General features: G+C 43.7%; 1 protein-coding gene across 4 annotated transcripts in view; it reads right to left on the reverse strand.

The window, feature by feature from the left end:
* arhgap1 (Rho GTPase activating protein 1) overlaps positions 1-11,496 on the reverse strand; it is a 55,602-nt gene extending 44,106 nt beyond the window's left edge. The window contains exons 1-2 of one of the 4 annotated variants that reach the window (XM_072272221.1): positions 11,445-11,496; positions 6,797-6,965 (exon numbers count right to left, since the gene is read on the reverse strand). In XM_072272221.1, coding sequence (XP_072128322.1) covers positions 6,797-6,941 — 145 coding nt within the window. In that variant the 5' untranslated portion in view covers positions 6,942-6,965; positions 11,445-11,496. Of the gene's footprint in view, positions 1-6,796; positions 6,966-10,931; positions 11,358-11,406 lie in introns of those variants that run through there. The other 3 variants (XM_072272222.1, XM_072272224.1, XM_072272223.1) reach the window with 3 other exon arrangements.
* Positions 11,497-20,199: the final 8,703 nt, after the last annotated feature.

Below are 20,199 nucleotides of genomic sequence, written 5' to 3' on the forward strand. Positions count from 1 at the left end.
TGGTAGGGCTAATCAAAATAGGACATACATGGTAAATGGTAGGGCATTGAAGAATGCAGTAGAACAGAGGGACCTAGGAATAATGGTGCATAGCTCCCTGAAGGTGGAATCTCACGTGGATAGGGTGGTGAAGAAAGCTTTTGGTATGCTGGCCTTTATAAATCAGAGCATTGAGTATAGGAGTTGGGATGTAATGTTACATTTGTACAAGGCATTGGTAAGGCCAAATTTGGAGTATTGTGTACAGTTCTGGTCACCGAATTATAGGAAAGATGTCAACAAAATAGAGAGAGTACAGAGAGGATTTACTGGAATGTTACCTGGGATTCAGCACGTAAGTTACAGAGGAAGGTTGAACAAGCTGGGTCTTTATTCTTTGGAACGTAGAAGGTTGAGCGGGGACTTGATAGAGGTATTTAAAATTATGAGAGGGATAATAAGAGTTGACGTGGATAGATTTTTTCCATTGAGAGTAGGGGAGATTCAAACAAGAGGACATGAGTTGAGAGTTAGGGGGCAAAAGTTTAGGGGTAACACAAGGGGGAACTTCTTTACTCAGAGAGTGGTAGCTGTGTGGAACGAGCTTCCAGTAGAAGTGGTAGAGGCAGGCTCGACATTGTCATTTAAAGTAAAATTCGATAGATATATGGACAGGAGCGGAATGGAGGGTTATGGGCTGAGTGCAGGTCGGTGGGACTACGTGAGAGTAAGCATTCAGCATGGACTAGAAGGGCCGAGATGGCCTGTTTCCATGCTGTAATTGTTATATGGTTATAAAGTGCTTACAATGCAATGAACTAGAATGGCTAACTAGACTATATCAGATTAACTTCCAGGAGGAAGAAGCTTTTAAGGTGGCTTAAAGTTTCTGTTTTAAATTCTCCTAAAGGGCTTTCCAGAAGGGAGCTCTAGGAAAAGGTACTTTGTTGGGTGGATAGTCTCCATAATAATTTCCCTGCCCACTTCATTGTCCTGGACATATAGATGGTAAATTGATGACCTTTTCTGTTGTCCGAACAGTTCACTGTAGTTTTCATATACTGAGAGAGGATGCGGCACCAAACCAGACAATAAATGCGGTAGTTATAGGGGACTCTATTGTAAGGGGGACGGACAAGAGATTCTGCGAACCAGACAAGGATACCCGGATGGTGTGTTGCCTCCCTGGTGCCAAGGTACGGGATGTCTCAGATCGAATCCAGAGTATTCTGAGGAGAGAGGGCGAGCAGCCGGAAGTCTTGGTACATGTTGGTACCAATGACATAGACAGAGAAAGAGAGGAGGTCCTGAAGAAAGATTACTGGGAGCTAGGAAGAAAATTGAAAAGCCGGACCTCCACAGTAATAATATCAGGATTGCTGCCTGAGCTGCAGGCTAATGATGGTAAGAATAGAAAAATTAAGCGGATGAATGTGTTGCTAAGTAACTGGTGCAGGGGGCAGGGTTTCAAATTCTTGAATCATTGGGATCTATTTTGGGGAAGGTATGACTTGTACAAAAAAGATGGATTACACCTGAACTCAAAAGGTACTAATATCCTAGCGGGATTGTTTAATATAGCTGTTAGGGAGGGTTTAAACTAAGTTGGCAAGGGGAAGGAAACCAAGGTGTTAGGATCGAGGAAGAGGAAAATAGAAATAAGTCAAAAATACTGTGCAGCAAAGATGGTAAGAAGGACAGGCTGGTGAATATACAGGATAATTTGCTGCAAAATAGATATATAGCACAAGTGGCAACAGGTACTGTACTTAAATGCATGCAGCATTAGAAATAAAGTGGATGACCTTGCTGCACAGCTGCAGGTTAAAAGGTATGACATTGTGGCCATCACCGAGTCATGGCTAAATGATGGATGTGATTGGGAGCTGAATATCCCAGGATACACAGTGTACAGGAAGGATAGGAAGGTAGGTAAAGGGGGTGGCATGGCCCTGATGATAAGTAACGATATCAAATCAATAGAAAGAAGGGACATAGGATCAGAAGAGGTAGAATCCTTATGGGTAGAATTAAGAAATGGCAAGGGTAAAAAGACACTAATAGCAGTTATATACAGGCCTCCAAACAGCAGTCGGGATGTGGACTACAAGTTGCAGCTGGAAATAGAAAAAGCGTGTCAGAAGGACAATGTCAAGATAATTATGGGGGATTTTAATATGAAAGTGGATTGGGAAAGTCGGGAAGGTAATGGATCTCAGGAGAGGGAGTTTGTAGAATGCCTACAGGATGGCTTTTTGGAGCAGCTTGTCCAGAAGCCCACCAGGGGACCGGCTGTTTTGGATTGGGTGTTGTGTAACGAACCTGAGGCGATTAGGGAGCTGGAGGTAAAGGAACCTCTTGGAAGTAGTGATCATAATATGATTGAGTTCAGTTTCAAATTTGAAAAGGAGAAGCTGATATCAGGTGAATCGATATTTCAGTGGAACAGGGGAAATTACAGTGGTATGAGAGAGGAACTGCTCTAGTCAATTGGAAAAGTAAACTAAATGGAGGGACAGCAGAGCAGAATTGGATGAAATTCCTACAAAAAAATAAGGAGAATGCAGGAAAAATATATTCCAAGAAAAAAGAAAATCATGAATGGAAAAATGGCACAAATGTGGCTAACGAGAGAGGTTAAGGCAAAAATAAAAGCAAAAGAAACGGCGTACAAGGAAGCAAAAATTAGTGGGAAAAATAAGGACTGGAAGACCTTTAAAAACTTACAGAAAGAAACTAAGAAAGTCATTAGGAAAGAAAAGATGAATTATGAAAGGAAGTTGGCGATTAACATAAAAAAGGATACTAAGAGTTTTTTTTAAATATATGAAGAGTAAAAGAGTGACAAGGGTAGATACGGGACCGATTGAAAATGATGCTGGAGTAATTATAATGGATAACAAAGAGATGGCGGAGGAACTGAATGAGTATTTTGCATCAGTCTTCACAGTGGAAGACATGAGCAATATACCTGATAGCCAGAGGTATCAGGGAATAGAATTGGGTACAGTCACGATAACTAGAGAGAAAGTGCTTGGGAAGCTAAGTGGACTAAGAATAGATAAGTCTCCCGGCCCGGATGAGGTGCACCCAAGGGTTCTGAAGGCGGTGGCTTTGGAGATTGTGGAAGCATTGGAAATAATCTTCCAGGAATCAATAGACTCTGGCATGGTTCCGGAGGACTGGAAGGTCGCAAATGTAGTTCCACTATTAAAGAAAGGAAGGAGGCAGCAAAAAGAAAATTACAGACCTATTAGTCTGACATCGGTAGTTGGAAAGATATTGGAGTCAATCCTCAAGGATGAGGTTATGAAATACCTCGAGGTGCATGACAAGATAGGCCCGAAGCCAGCATGGTTTCATGAAGGGAAGATCCTGCCTTACCAACGTATTGGAATTTTTTGAGGTAATCTCGAATAAGATTGACAAGGGAGAGGCTGTGGATGTTGTGTATTTGGATTTTCAAAAGGCCTTCGATAAGGTGCCGCATAAGAGGCTGCTTAATAAGATGAGAGCCCATGGAATTATAAGAAAGATATTGAAATGGGTGGAGCATTGGCTGATAGGCAGAAAGCAAAGGGTGGGAATAAAGGGATCCTATTCTGATTGGTTGCCGGTTACTAGTGGTGCTCCACAGGGGTCGGTGTTGGGGCCACTTCTTTTTACGATGTATATCGATGATTTGGATTATGGATTAAATGGTTTTGTGGCCAAGTTTGCGGATGACACCAAGATAGGTGGAGGAGCAGGAAATGTTGAAGAAACAGAAAGGTTGCAGAGAGACTTAGTCAGTTTAGGAGAGTGGGCAAAGAAATGGCAGATGAGATACAACATTGACAAATGTACGGCTGTACATTTCGGAAGAAGAAACAATCGGACAGATTATTATTTAGATGGGGAGAAAATTCAAAAATCGGAAGTGCAGAGGGGCTTGGGGGTCCTCGTGCAGGATACCCTAAAGGTTAACCACCAAGTTGGATTGGCGGTAAGGAAAGCAAATGCTACGTTGGCATTCATTTCAAGAGGAATAGCGTATAAGAGTAAGGAGGTGTTAATGAGGCTCTATGGGGCATTAGTGAGACCTCATTTGGAATACTGTGTGCAGTTTTGGGCCCCCTATCTTAGAAAGGATATACTGATGTTGAAGAGAGTTCAGAGAAGATTTACGAGGATGATTCCTGGAATGCAGGGGCTAACATATGAGGAGCGTCTGTCGGCTCTTGGATTGTATTCATTAGAGTATAGAAGAATGAGAGGGGATCTCATAGAAACATTTCGAATGTTGAAGGGGTTGGACAGAGTAGATGTGGAAAGGTTGTTTCCCTTGGTGGGTGAGTCCAAGACAAGAGGCCATAGTCTTAGAATTAGAGGGTACCCAGTTAAAACAGAGATGAGGAGAAATTTTTTTTAGCCAGAGGGTCGTGGATTTGTGGAATTCGTTGCCACATGTGGCTGTGGAGGCCCGATCATTGAGGGTGTTTAAGGAGGAGATTGACAGGTATCTAATTAGTCAGGGTATCAAGGGATATGGGGAAAAAGCCGGAAATTGGAACTAGATGGGTGAATAGTTTAACTCATGGGGAAGCTGCGGAGCAGACTCAATGGGCCGAATGGCCTACTTCTGTTCCTTTGTCTTGTGATCTTGTGATAATGGCTGCTCTCTATGATAGCAGTGTGAAATTGCACCAGTGTATTCTGGGTAAGTTAAATTTTGCCAACTGCCACACAAACTAAGTCTACTACTGAGCCTGTTGTTAATGAAGGAAATATGGTTCTCCCACAGGGCCTGTGAAATAATCATGCCCAGGTACCTGGATGTTAAAACAGTGCTAACTATAGAGTTTGTTGATGATGAGTGGGTGGAGAAGACTTATTTCTCCTGAGGTTGATATACATCTCCACAGTTTTGAGGGCATTCAGTTCCAAGTTGTTGGGATTGCACCAGGATTGGATTTGTTGCCTCTGTTGATTAGTCCTGACAGTGGTGTCATCTACAATCTATCAGTTTAACTGCTGGAGCACTGGAGATGGTATAAATGGTGCCCAGAGAAACTAGGAGAGTGGACAGAACACATCCCTGTGGCGCACCAGTGCTGACTGAGCGGAATACACAGATGTGCCTGCCTGGTCTCACATACTGCCTCCAGTCAGAACTATTGGTGAATGATTTCTGTTTATCAATGACTCAAGATTTTAAAGCCAAGACAGATTAAACTTTCTTATGTTTAAGAGATCTAGTAGGGCACCCAAAATGTGAGGAGATCCAACAAGTAGCAATCTAATAATGTCCAGGTAATCTATTTGAATGACGTTGGCTGAAGAATAAATATTGGTCAGGATACAGAGAGAACTTTTCCTTTCATCTATCCAGCACTATGGCAGGGGTTTCCAACCTTTATTTTACCATTAACCAAGGGGTCCATGGAACTCCTGGATCTTTTATGCCCACCCAAGAACAGAAAGACCCTTAATTTAACACCTCATTCAAAATACACTTCTGACAATATAGTGTCCCCTTTGTGATGTACTGGAATGTCACCACAGATCAGGGATTCCCAACCTGGGGTCAACAGACCCATCGGTGAATGGCAGTGGTCCATGGCATGAAAAAGGCTGAGAACTCCTGCCATAGATTTTTGTCGCTCATGTATCTAGAGTGGGACTTGGTGCCGAATGTTCTAAGAGAAGAGTATAGTTCACTGAGCCAGAGTCAATACTGGGTAGGTGTGCCTGTAGATTGAAATGGGATTATACAGGGAGGTAGATTCTGATTAAGCCTGGAGAATCAAGTCTTCTTCAACTAGATTACAGTTTGTAAACTTGGCATGGAAATAAATCGTAGTTGTACGTCAGTTAGCGAATTTGCCTGCAACTAGACTGTGTTTGTGAAGGCTTGACATGGTGATGACAACTTGAATAATGACGTCAGAGCAATATATCTGAGACAACCTACTATGGATTGCAACTAAGGGTTGCAACATCCAGCTGGAAACTGTACAGTTGTGTGATGTAAAGAACCGTTTAATCAGGCACATTGGTAATACCAGGTCCAAGAAAAATGGTACAAGCTTAGAATCAGATTTATTATCACTACATGCCATGCAATTTGTTGTTTCATGATAGCAGTACATTGTACAGACATGACATTAGAATATATTACACAAATATAGTCCAAAAAATGAAATAACAAGGTAGCGTTCATGGATTTATTGGTCGTTCAGAAATCTGGTGGTATTGAAATTAATTAGGGATTGAAGCCTTTTAGACAGAGATCCAAGTTCTACTTTCAGAACTATTATTGTGCATCACTGAAAGATCTGGGAAGATGAGCAAAGATATGAACAGCAGACAGTCTGGTGACAGATGATACCAAAGCTCAGGAGTGACGATGAGGAGTGCAAGGCCTCATCGTGGTAGACTGCAAGGCACCATTTTACAATAGACAGGATAAATGCCCAGGTGACTGACTGCTGGGTTTAAAACTATAAACCTAAAGCAAATAATAGAACAATATTTTTGTTGTGATCATTGTTTTGCTGATGGTCTTCTGTGACAACAGAATAGTCCACAAGTGAACCTGGTTCAAGCCAGCAGGGCATAAACAGTTTAAAAGAATATCAGCCCTGTTTTAACTTTGATGGGAAAGATAAATAAACAGGATCTATAATTCACCATTTTGTACTGCTGCAATTATCTAACTCTTTCCATCTCCTTAAGATAAGATTCAATATTTATAATTCTGCTCGTTGTAATTGCACATACTGAGTGTTTACACCAAATCTGGCATTGAGCGGCAAATCCACCAGTGGAAACTAACCTGACTTTAAATCTTCATCATCCTCATTTTCCAATGGCCAGGACTTATCATCCATCGGAGAAAGTTTGAGCTGTCCAAGTACATTGGAAGCATCATCGGACACCAGATCATCCTGTAAATCCACCAACAGATCGGCTGTTGCCATAGCTGCTACTTCTTCGTAACTCAACTGTAAAAGTGATTTACAGAAATAATCCTGGTTGCCAAAAAAGGTGTTTAAAATGAATCAGGCAAGCTTCTATACTTTAATAAACCAGTTTTCTATAAGACAGTACTGTTCTTGGTGCTGCTATAAATGTTTCAAATACATAACTGCACTCTTGGTCCTCCAGGTACAGCTGTTAGCTGCTGTCAGGAACCTGACACAACTCTCAACCTAGCTTACACTCCCCTGTCTATGGTTGGGCTGCAAGCCAGTTTTCCTGTTTTATTTACTGGATTTCTAATTTGGCAGGAATACAGTAGTTTAGTCAATAAAACTGTTTTCTCTTCCTTACCCTTATTCATGTCAAATTATTCTTTTGTATTTCAAAGGAAAATATACTGATTCAAAAACAAATGATCCCACCTTATATCTAATATAATTAACTTTTAAATGTTCTAGGCTTTTATTGATTTTAAAAGTGCAAGTCAGCTTTTCAGACCAGAGTCACAGTTTTCCCAGAATTCCTGTATGCTTGTTTCATGGACTTCACTACCCAGAATGAAGGCAATGGTAACACCTGATGAGACAGCCAACTGAGCACTGCTCGAGGAGTGGGAACATACACAGTTGCCAGAAAAAGTTTGTGAACCCTTTGCAATTATTTTCTGCATTAATTACCCATAAAATGTGGTCTAATCTTCATCTAAGCCTCAATAATCGACAAAAACAATCCGCCTAAACTAATAACACACAAACACAATTGTACTTCTTTTCACCAATACTGAGTACACCATTTAAACACTCACAGTCTAGGTTCAAAAATGTATGTGAGCCTCTGGGGTAATGCCGTGGGTTGTGGAGGTGCCCTGCCCAATAAAAAGGACACAGAAAGTCAGGTTACTGACAGGGCTTGCTCTTAGAGAATAATAGACAATAGGTGCAGGAGTAGGCCATTCGGCCCTTCAAGCCAGCACCGCCATTCACTGTGATCATGGCTGATCATCTACAATCAGTATCCAGTTCCTACCTGATCCCCATAACCTTTGATTCCACTATCTTTAAGAGCTCAATCCACCTCTTTTTTGAAAGCACCCAGAGAATTGGCCTCCACTGCCTTCTGGGGCACAGCATTCCACATATCCACCACTCTCTGAGTGAAAAAGTTTTTCCTCAACTCCGTTCTAAATGGCCTACCCCTTATTCTTAAACTGTGGCCTCTGGTTCTGGACTCACCCAACAGCGGGAACATGCTTCCTGCCTCCAGCGTGTCCAATCCCTCAATAATCTTATATGTTTCAATCAGATCCCCTCTCATCCTTCTAAATTCCAGTGTATACAAGCCCAGTCGCTCCAATCTTTCGACATATGACAGTCCCGCCATCCCGGGAATTAATCTTGTGAACCTACGCTGCACTCCCTCAATAGCAAGAATGTCCTTCCTCAAATTTGGAGACCAAAATTGCACACAATACTCCAGGTGTGGTCTCACTAGGGCCCTGTACAGCTGCAGAAGGACCTCTTTGCTCCTATACTCAATTCTCCTTGTTATGAAGGCTAGCATGCCATTAGCTTTCTTCACTGCCTGCTGTACCTGCATGCTTACTTTCAGTGACTGATGTACAAGAACACCTAGATCTCGTTGTACTTCCCCTTTTCGTAACTTGACTCCATTTAGATAATAATCTGCCTTCCTGTTCTTACCACCAAAGTGGATAACCTCTCATTTATCCACATTAAACTGCGTCTGCCATGCATCCGCCCACTCACCCAGCCTGTCCAAGTCACCCTGCATTCTCATAACATCCTCCTCACATTTCACACTGCCACTCAGCTTTGTGTCATCTGCAAATTTGCTAATGTTACTTTTAATCTCTTCATCTAAATCATTAATATATATTGTAAACAGCTGCGGCCACAGCACTGAACCATGCGGTACCCCACTGGTCACCGCCTGCCATTCCAAAAGGGACCCGTTAATCGCTACTCTTCGTCTCCTGTCAGCCAGCCAATTTTCAATCCATGTCAGTACTCTGCCTCCAATACCATGTGCCCTAATTTTGCCGACTAATCTCCTATGTGGGACTTTATCAAAGGCTTTCTGAAAGTCCAGGTACACTACATCCACTGGCTCTCCCTTGTCCATTTTCATAGTTACACCCTCAAAAAATTCCAGAAGATTAGTCAAGCACGATTTCCCCTTCGTAAATCCATGCTGACTCGGACCTATCCTGTTACTGCTATCCAGATGTGTCGTAATTTCATCTTTTATAATTGACTCCAGCATCTTTCCCACCACCGACGTCAGGCTAACCAGTCTATAATTCCCTGTTTTCTCTCTCCCTCCTTTCTTGATAAGTGGGACAACATTAGCCACCCTCCAATCCACAGGAACTGATCCTGAATCTATAGAACATTGGAAAATGATTACCAATGCATCCACAATTTCTAAAGCCACCTCCTTAAGTACGCTGGGATGCAGACCATCAGGTCCCGGGGTCTTATCAGCCTTCAGACCTAACAGTCTATCCAACACCACTTCCTGCCTAACATAAATTTCTCTTCTCAGGAATGATCTGTTTATGTGCACCATGCTTTGATCAAAACAACTTTCAGAGGACCTTAGAAGAATTGTAGAAATGCTTGAAGCTGGAAAAGGCTACAAATGCATCTCTAGAGATTGAGCGTTCATCAGTCCACAGTAAGAGAAATTGTCTACAAATGGAAGAAATTCAGTAATGCTGTTACTTTCCCTAGGAATGGGTGCCCTGCAAAGATCACACCAACAGCACAACATGCAATGCTGAAGGAGGCGAAGAAGAACCCAAGGGTAACAGCAAAAGACCTGCAGAAATCTCTAGAACTTACTAAAGTCTCTGTTCATGTGTCCACTATAAGAAAAACACAGAACAAGAATGGTGTTTGTGGAAGGACACCACAGAGGAGACCACTGCTCTCCAAAAAAATCGCTGCACGTGTCAAGTTTGTAAAAGACCACCTCGATGCTGTACGTCTCAAGTTTGTAAACAACCACCTCAGTGTTCTACAATGCTTCTGGGACAACATTCAACGGACAGCTGAGGCAAAAGTTGAACTTTCTGGCAGAAATGTACACTGCTAAGTTTGGAGGCACTGCACACCAACACCAAAACCTCATTCCAACTGTGAAGCATGGTGGAAGGAGCATCATGCTTTGGGGCTGCTTTGCTGCCTCAGGGCCTGGACAGCTTGAAATCGTTGAGGGAACAACGAATTCAAAATTGTAATATGATATTTTACAGGAGAATGTAGTGGTCCATCAGCTAAGCTTAATAGAAGTTCAATGATGCAACAAGGCAATGATCTGAAGCACAAGGGTAAATCAACAAAAGAATGATTTGAGAAGAAAATTTGTTTTTTGGAATGGCCAAGTAAGAGTCCAGACCTTAACCCAATTGAAATGCTGTGGCATGACCTGAAGAGGGCTGTTCATGCAATGTATCCAGAAATAATGATGAACTTAAACAGTTTTGTATCAGGGAATGGTCTAAAATTCCTCCTCGCCGTTGTGCAAGTCTGATCAGCAGCTACAGGAAACATCTGACGGACTTTATTGCTGCTAAAGGAAGTTCTACCAGTTATTAAGTAAAGGGTTCACACACTTTTTCCAGCCTGGACTGTGAATTACTGTATTAGGCAAAGCGTTCAATAAAGACATAAAAAGTACAGCTGTTTATATTATTAGTTTAAGCAGATTGTTTTTGGCTATTATTGTGACTTAGATGAAGATCAGACCACATTTTATGAGTAATTAATGCAGAAACCAGGTAATTGCAAAGAGTTCACAAACTTTTTCTTGCAATTGCATGTCTGACAAGTTACCAAAACAAAATATTCTGGTGACAGAATCAATTTCAGAAAAATTAATAAGGTTGGATAAAACATGCAAAAACAGGGTTCATTGTCCGATTAATGCATAATTAATCAGGTTACAATATTACACTTTTAGCTTACGTCAGTATTTTTTTTACATGCAGCGATTCAATCGTCCTGCTAAACATCTCCATTACTGGTGCAAAATCGTCACCTTAGAGAAGTACCCAAACGACGCAGCCAAAAGTATGGTGGGAAGGTAGAAATATTCCAGGGCGAATTCCAGAGCGAGTGTTGCGGGGTGGTGGGGGCGATGCAATGAAAACAAAGCAGTCCGTGGGAAGGGGGGAATGAAGAGGGAGAGGAATAGTGAAGGGGGCAAAGAGTACGGTCAGACAGCGAGGTGAAAGGAAGCAAGGAGGGAAATAAAGAACAAGGTCCGACAGAGAGAGGGGAGATGGGACTGATGGAACTGGGGAGCAGTACAACCGGATGAAAAGCAGAGTTGTACGGAGGAAGAGGTAGAATAGGTGCCCAGGCAGTCGGGGAGGGGGGGGGAAGCAGGGGACGGGAGTTACGTCCTTGTAAATAGGTCCCCTCTGCACCGGCCTCTCACCTCCCGCACCCTCCGCTTCCTCAGTTTCTCGCTCTCACCTCCGCTGTCAACAGACAGAAATTCTCGGCTGCTCGCCACCTGAACCGGAAGCCGTTCCCACCCCGGTCCGCCCGGCTTTACCTTCCTACACCGACCACGGTCATCCATTTCGAAGTCCCTCTGCAATTGCTGTCCCCACAAACATCATTTCTGACCCTGCTAAATCGAAGGCAGGGATGGTAGAGTAATATTAGATCATCTCTCTTCATGTTACTGAACATTGATTTTATTGTTTTATATTTTATGAATAACCTTTATCATATACCGGGGTGCTGTCTTCAGTTGCCTGATGAGGTAACCGTAGCCTCTGGCCAGAAACAGATATCGTCAGGTGGCGCCCGGCCTTCATAGAACGTTTCAACCCTTAATAGTCCGTTACCATCTGAGGGGAATAACACTCAGAGTGATTTTTGGTAAGGTGTACATCTCTAGAGTTAGAAAATATGTGATAGCATTGCACCAGTGGTAGCTTTATGTGTGCTATCATGCATTTTATAACACTACTCTAAAATAAGCATTTCTGAAAAGTGGCCAATATAAAGTACAACATATATATTCAACCTAGTGGTATTTTGTCATCAGTGATCCCTCAACATTGAAATTTGTCACAATGATAGCTGAGTTCAAGCACTTTTCATCAAATGTTGTTGTAAAATTCTACATTGAAAACTATGTCATTGGTGGCACTCACAGTACAGTGCCCAATTTCAGTAGAGTGAATCATTTCATTTTTAGAAAAATATTTGTCTGCTGTTTATTTTGGAAAAGTCGGTAAACACCCTAGGACACATAGAATCACATGGATTTGTAGAGAATTTATTCAGGAGTTCAAATAAGTTACTGCTTTTTGTATATATTCCATATTAACATCAGTACAGCAGAAAATGTTACCCCCGCCCCCAAAAATGTAAAAAAAACCTCATTTGGAGATATTTCTGGAGTTTTATCAATGTCATTCATGATATTTTCCATATTGTTGTATCAAACCAAAACAATCTTAAGCTTTTCCCATAGCATATAGAATTACAGTACAATAATTCAAATGTGGGGTTCCACACGGCCATAATCTAGGCCCCATTTGGTTGTAAAATGAATATATTTAATCAAAGACTGCTTTCCATACTTTGTTTTCCATACTTTCGTAACCTAGTAATTATCATAATAGTTTTCCAAGTCTTCCATGTCTTCCACATCTTCATCTGAACTTTCCACACTCTCTGAGGTGGATGCCTGGTTCTCACAGTCTGCCAGTCTCCACATGTCAGTACACCTGAGGCCATTTGCAACACACATACATCTTGGGAGTGAACATTTTTTTGGACAGTTACAGGGCAGTAGGTCCAGGACGGCATTGGGTGCTGGCTGGCCTTCCATCCAGTGCACCACCAACTGTTCAGCTTCCTCTTCTCTCTCCATCTTCCATCCTCTGCCAACAGGGCTTGGCACTTGTGGGTCCTTCTCCAAACATCTCCGTATACCAGTCTGGTAGTTGGCTCGCTGTGCATGTTTTGTTAAGTAGTCCTTGCATGGTGGGAGTTGATGACTTTCGATTTCACCTTTTTTGGCACAGAAAAGGTGATACCCAAGCTCATTGACCTTGGTGGTCGATGCTTTTGGGGCATACAGGAGACATGTAAATGCCTCCAGTTTGTCCATCAGTTCTGGGGAGAGGTCCCATTCCTGACCCAGCTCTAAGAATGTATCCTGAGTTTTCCTGTTGCTGGTTTTAGGGCACTTGTCTTCCCTTTGCCTGCAAAAGCGCTTACAGTGTCACATCCTGTATATGCGTGCAACCTGATGAGAGCCCTACAAACCTCTATGCCAACAGTGGCAGCAACCTTCCTGATGTCTACAAGCCTTGTACAAGTTCTAGTGCCACACTTCTGGAACAATGGGGCCTCAATCTTGTCACAAAATGATAAAGACATCTGTGTCTTCTGAGCAGATCACTAGTGATTGGTATCCCTCTCTTGTGGCATGGAGAAGTAGGCGGCCATCTGCTTCTTGTTGACACTGAAGAGCTAGCACCTCTTCACTGTCTTGAGATGTGATTCTGTAACATTTGTCATTCACAGTTGCAAACAGAATCTTCTCCTATAGCTTTGCTCTGTACTCCGCCTTCCTCCATTCATGGACTATGAAGCTAATGAGACTATTTTTGTTACTGACTTTGGTCAGGAAGCTCCTCCGCTGCCTCACCATCTGTGTGCCTGTGATACCTTACAACTCATGACCAGTCTCTTCACCCCATAGAGACCTTTCACAATTCTTGATAGAGTTCTCCTTGTATGTGTTGAACAAACATCTATTCTGCTAACACGAGGAAATCTGCAGATGCTGGAATTTCAAGCAACACACATAAAAATTGCTGGTGAACGCAGCAGGCCAGGCAGCATCTATAGGAAGAGGTACAGTCGATGTTTGGGGCCGAGACCCTTCGTCAGGACTAACTGAAAGAAGAGATAGTAAGAGATTTGAAAGTGGGAGGGGGAGGGGAGATCCGAAATGATAGGAGAAGACAGGAGGAGGAGGGATGGAGCCAAGAGGTGGAAAGTTGATTGGCAAAAGGGATATGAGAGGATCATGGGACGGGAGGCCCAGGGAGAAAAAAAGGGGGAGTGGGGAAGCCCAGAGGATGGGCAAGGAGTATAGTGAGAGGGACAGAGAGAAAAAAAAATTAATATTAATAATAAATTAATAATGGATGGGGTATGAAGGGGAGGTGGGGCATTAACGGAAGTTAGAGAAGTCAATGTTTATGCCATCAGGTTGGAGGCTACCCAGACAGAATATAAGGTGTTGTTCCTCAAACCTGTGTGTGGCTTCATCTTGACAGTAGAGGAAGCCGTGGATAGACATATCAGAATGGGAATGGGACGTGGAATTAAAATGTGTGGCCACTGGGAGATCCTGCTTTCTCTGGCAGACAGAGCGTAGGTGTTCAGCGAAATGGTCTCCCAGCCTGCATTGGGTCTTGCCAATATATAGAAGGCCACATTGGGAGCACCGGACACAGTATATCACCCCAGCCGACTCACAGGTGAAGTGCTACTCTGACTGCCTTCCCTCAGAGCCATACCCAGAACTGTTGTGGCAACATCTCTGAAAGTAACTTGATCACCTTTCACTCTTTGGACCAAGTTCATTCCATCAACCACTGTAGCAGTTTCCTGGGAGTTGCTCTTCTACTGCTACATTTTTCTGCGAGGTTGTGGCTAAAGTCACTTTATTTGTCTTTCTCAGCGATACTTCTGGTGTGGACAAGGTCCAGGGCAATGGTCCAAGGGGATGAGAGAGGATATCCTCCATATGTAGACTGCACCCTTGGTGTGTCCACACAGAAAGCTACCACCGCTGCAATGTTATCACATATTTTCTAGCACTAGGGGTGTATACCTTGCCAAAAATCACTATAAGAATTATTCCCCCCAGATGGTACCAGGGGCCCAAATTTGGGGTCCTGGCTCACAGACTATAACCACTACACTGCCCATCTGCTCCTGACTTCCAGCTCAACCTCTCTCACCTGCTCCATATACAACAAGAGGCTCTTTCTGCTTCCTCCCCGATCCTGTGAGCTGCTTGATTCCCACTCTTTTCATCAAGACCCAGCACGGATAACCACCTTGCCGAGAACCCTCCACAGCCGATCTACAGGGGGAATAACTATATCAGCCGTCCTTTGTCCCCGAACTCCTGGAGTAAGAATTGGTACTTCAGGGCCTTCTCTCCTGAGCCTCCTCACTAACTTCCTCCCATGGTGCTGTGAGCTCCACCAGGATGGTTTTCTTGTCTTCGGTGGACCACAGTATAATGTCTGGTCAAAGTGTGGTTTGCACCACCTCTAGGAACTGCAGCTTCCTCCCCACATTGACCCTCATCTCCCATGATTTGGCAGTTTACAGCAGATTGGATTTAGGTCTCTTTGATATGACTGGTGTGGCCCTCTCCTTGATGAAAATGACTGCTCTGTTTGCCTCTCTGTCTGCTGGTCTGTTTTTACACCTCTCCCGCTCCAGTGTGTCAGTAAGGGACAGCAGAACCTTGTCGTGATGCCACTTATACCATCCTTATGTTAAACCTGTTTTGCATCCTGACAGGATGTATGCCAGTGAACCCCACTGACCACAAAGCTGGCAGTTAGGGTCCTCTCTCAGCCCCCACAAAATGAAAGAAATGTAGAAGAGCTCCAGTCTCCAAAGCTCCGCCCAAGTGATCTTGCGCTTGGGAAGACCCAATTTCATCCAGGTGTCCTGTGACCCCAGCTCCACTGCCTTTGATACCTTGCCTTTCATCCTTTCAGTTCTGTACCTCTGCCTGGACCATGTCCCGCATACCCCTTGCATTCACACTCCCCCATCATTGGAAGTGTGCAGAGCCAAGGCCTTGCTGTCCCAGGCACGGGTTGCCAACTGTTCCATATTAGCCGGGACATCCCGTATACTGGGCTAAATTGTTTTGTCCCATGCAGGACTGCCCTTGTCCTGTATTTCCCATGCTAAGGTAGAGCGTTCCTATGAAACCTTTCGTGCCGAAATGGCATAAAGCAAAGAAGCAATTACCATTAATTTATATGGGAAAAGGTTTTGAGTGTTCCCAGACCCAGAAAATAACCTACCAAATCATGCCAAATAACACATAAAACCTAAAATAACACTAACATATAGCAAAAGCAGGAATGATATGATAAATACACAGCCTATATAAAGTAGACATAATGTATGTACAGTCTAGTCATGAAGATTAAGCCAAAACCAAATTGTAGGAAAAAAATTGGTACGTGCATGCATGTGCACACAGGTGCCCGCGCAAGGCTTCATGGTCATGGTAGTCTTTCTCGGGGTAAACACAAGTGTCCTGTATTTGACTGCTACTTTTGTCCCTTATTTGGGAGTGAGAAAGTTGGCAACCCTAGTTGCTGATGATGTCCTTCAATTGCAAGGAGCTCACTGCTTTGTCTAAGGCCGAGTTGGCAGCCCAGGTACTGTGACTCCTGCTTGTTTATTAGCTTGTCATCAGAGCCCCTCAGTGTAAACACAACTCTACACTTTGCCACCTTGAACTCCTCCTCTCCCAATGACAACAAGAGCTGTAGCTGACCTGATCATAAGTAAACCCCCACTAAAAAAACCTTGGTATAGCCACATTTTAAATTTACCAGGGAGTCTGGTTTTGTCGATCTTCTTCAGCCACTCTTCAGTCTGCTTTACAGTGTCGGTGATGTTGGCACAGTCTATCATTGCCTCATTAAACCACTTTCCAAAACAAGTTCAAAGTAAATTTATTATCAAAGTATATACACTTCGCCATATACAGCCCTGAGATTTATTTTCTTGCAGCATTCATAGTAAATCCTAGAAACACAATAACGTCAGTGAAAGGCACATCCAACAGGGTGGACAAACAACCAGTGTGCAAAAGACAGCAAATTGTGCAAAAACAAAAAAAAAACAATAAATATCGAAAACATGAGATGCAGAGTTTGTGACAGTGAGTCCATAGGTTGTGGGAAGAGTTCAGTGATGTAGGGGTGGGGGAGTGAAGTTATCTCCTCTGGTTTACTCGGCTAATGGTTGAGAGGTAATAACTGCTCCTGAACCCAGTATGTGGGTCCTGAGGCTCCTGCACCTTCCGGCAGCTGTGAGAAGAGAGCATGTCCTCGAGAATGGGGTGGGGTGGGGGGGGGGGTTCTTCATGGTAGATGCTGCTTTCCTGCGACAACGCTCCGTTTAGACGTGCTCAGTGGTGGGGAGGGCTTTGCTGGTGGCGGACTGGCCCTTAACCACTACTTTTTGTAGGATTTTCCATTCAAGGGCATTGGTCTTTCCATACCAGGCTGTGATGCAGCCAGTCAATGTACTCTCCTCCACACATCTATAGAAGTTTGTCAAAGTTTTAGATGACATGACGAACCTTCAGTGGGTACCTCAGACTGCAAACCAAGAGTTTAAAGACGTTGGTGAACACTCCAGCCACCATTTCCTGGGCCTTGTCGACATTAAGGAAGAGACTATTTGCCTGGCACCAAAGCTCGAGCTCTTCCACCTCCTCTCTGTAGGCCATCTCATCATCATTAGTGATGAGCCCCAGCGCTGTTGTGTCATCAGCGAACTTGACAATGTGATTACTCAGGCGTTTGGCCGTGCAGTCACGTGTTGGCAGAGTGTATAGCAATGGGCTCTGCACACAGTCCCGGGTGGCACCCAGGCTGAAGATCATGGGGAGGAGGAGCGGTTGTGCATCCTGACTATCTGAGGTCAGTTGGTTAGGAAGTCCAACACCCAGCTGCACAGTTTGGACTGAGAAGTAGGAGGCTGTTCACAAAGGATTTGGAGTAACAATTATTTCATTCTCCTTTACACTTGAGATCTGGGAAAGGCATTACAAATTTTGTATTTTAAATTTTAAATATTAAATTTTGGAACCTGTACCCATCTACAATTCTGCTACAGGTTGCTTGTTTTCTGTATAAGCACTATGTAGGTCCTGTAATTAATTTATATGGATCTTGATATTGATTCACATAAATCCATCAATTCATCCACGGTCATTAAAATACATAAAATAAAGCTGAAAGATGATACATATCGTGTTGCATCCTTCACTACCATCCTCATCACCTCTGCTACAGCAAAATATTACAGAAAAAATGGCAAAATATGTGATGAAATTAGCATGTGACAATAGAAGCAAGCAGAAGCTTACAAATTCAGTAATAATGACATGAACTAATCACCTTTGCCTGTCCCCTTCGTGACAGATTTTCAGTTTGGTCTGCAGGTCCTGCTATCTCAACACAGTGCTATCCCCTGTGCCTGCAAGTAGACTAAAGGGGTATGTCCTTCTCTTAAACATGAAGAAGTCTGCAGATGCTGGAAACCCAGAGTAGCACAGACAAAATGCTAGAGGAACTCAACAGGTCAGGCAGGATCCATGGAAATGAATAAATCTTGAACTTTGGATTTTGGGATGTTTTGGGTCAAGAAATAGAAGGGTGAAGACGCCAGAACAAAATGGTGAGGGGGGCGGGGGAAGGCTGGCTGGCAGGTGATTGGTGAAGCCAAGTGGGTGGGAAAGGTAAAGGGCTGGAGTGGAAGAATCTGATAGGAGAAGAGAGTGGACCAGAGAAGAAGAGGAAGGAGGTGGGGGCCCAGAGGGGAGTGATAGGCAGATGAGAGGAGGTAAAAGGCCAGAGTGGAGAATAGAAGCAGAGGGGAGGGGAAAGGAAAGAAATGCCAGATGGAGAAATAGATTGGAACTACAATCAGAATATAAGGTGGTGCTTCTTCGCCCTGAGTATGGTCTCATATTGACACAAGAAGAGACCATGGACCCATTAGAGCAGTTTCTGGAGGATTAGCCCATATGGTAAATAACTTCAGCTGCTGACTTCAGCCTCCAGTCTTCAGATCCAAATATGAACTGTGGATTAAATCTAAAATGCAGCTCTGAACAATGGATTCCTAAGACCGTGAACCACAGTTAACTGGAAGATGAGACAAAGTTGATTGCATTCATTATTTGGGTGTCTGTCATGTGGGTGTGAAGAGGGAAGCGTGAGGGTGGTGGGTGGCTCAAAGGAAGCATTGTAAATATGGAATTGTCCTTTGATCTTTAGCATATAAAATGTTGTGTAATGTTGGATCAGGCCGAGCTTTTGCTCCTGAAGGATTTCAGTAGAATGCTGCTGTATCTAATTTTGTTCAATAAAGAGACTGCTTCATGTCTGTCAGTACTTCCCTCCAGAGACTTTGTTCACATGTCAAAATGGGAATGGGAATAGGAATTAAAATGTTTGACCACTGGGAAGTTACGCTTTTAGCTGCTCATCAAAACGGTCCCCCAATTTACGACGGGTCTCACCAATGTAGAGGAGGCTGAATGGGGAGCACTGGATACAATAAATGGCTCCAGCAGATTCACAGGTGAAATGCTGCCTCACCAGGAAGGACTGTTTGGGGCCCTGAATGGTGGTGAGGGAGGAAGTGTTGTAAGACTCTTGCAGGGATAAGTGCTGGGAGGGATGAATTGTGAAGGAACCAATCCCTATGGAATGCAGAGAGGGAGAGGTAAAGATCTGTTTAGCATTAAGATCCCTTTGGAGATGGCAGAAGTTGCGGAGGATGATGTGCTGGATACGGAGTCTCATGGGATGATGAGGAAACAGATTCGATAGGTCTCAAAGGCAAGGACACACACACACACACACACACACCCCTAACCCTATTCAATGCACAACTCACCAACGGTAGGGTGGTCCCTCGGAGGTAGCAAGAGAGAAGGTCAAGCACGCGTGGCTTCCTTTACAGTGCAGCAGGGCTGATGAGTCCAGCCCAGGTGATTCACAGGGAAGCCAATGGCTCGGTGCCAGCAGGGTTAAGCTGATTACAAAGGCCAATTGCCCGAGGTCAAGTACAAGGCTAATTAAAGAGGCCAATGGATAGGTGTGCATTGATGGGTGAGGAGGGGGTCAAACCTTAACTGGCAGGTGGCGTGTCTTTCGACCAGATAAATGGGCAGTGCTATCATGTGACAGTCACAACCCCTCCAATACAGATGGTGAGTAAGGACAAGTGGAACACTACCACTGTTAAGATGGGGTGAGCGCAGATGTTTGGGAAATGAAGGGGATGTGGGTGAGGGCAGCATCAATAGTGGGTGAAGGGATATGCCATTCTTTGAAGAAGGAAGACATCTCTGATGCCCTGGAATGGAAAGCCACATCCTGGGAACAGATATGGTGGAGGTGAAGGA

Source organism: Mobula birostris, chromosome 11 (genome assembly GCF_030028105.1).
Source record: "Mobula birostris isolate sMobBir1 chromosome 11, sMobBir1.hap1, whole genome shotgun sequence".
NCBI lineage: Eukaryota > Metazoa > Chordata > Chondrichthyes > Myliobatiformes > Myliobatidae > Mobula > Mobula birostris.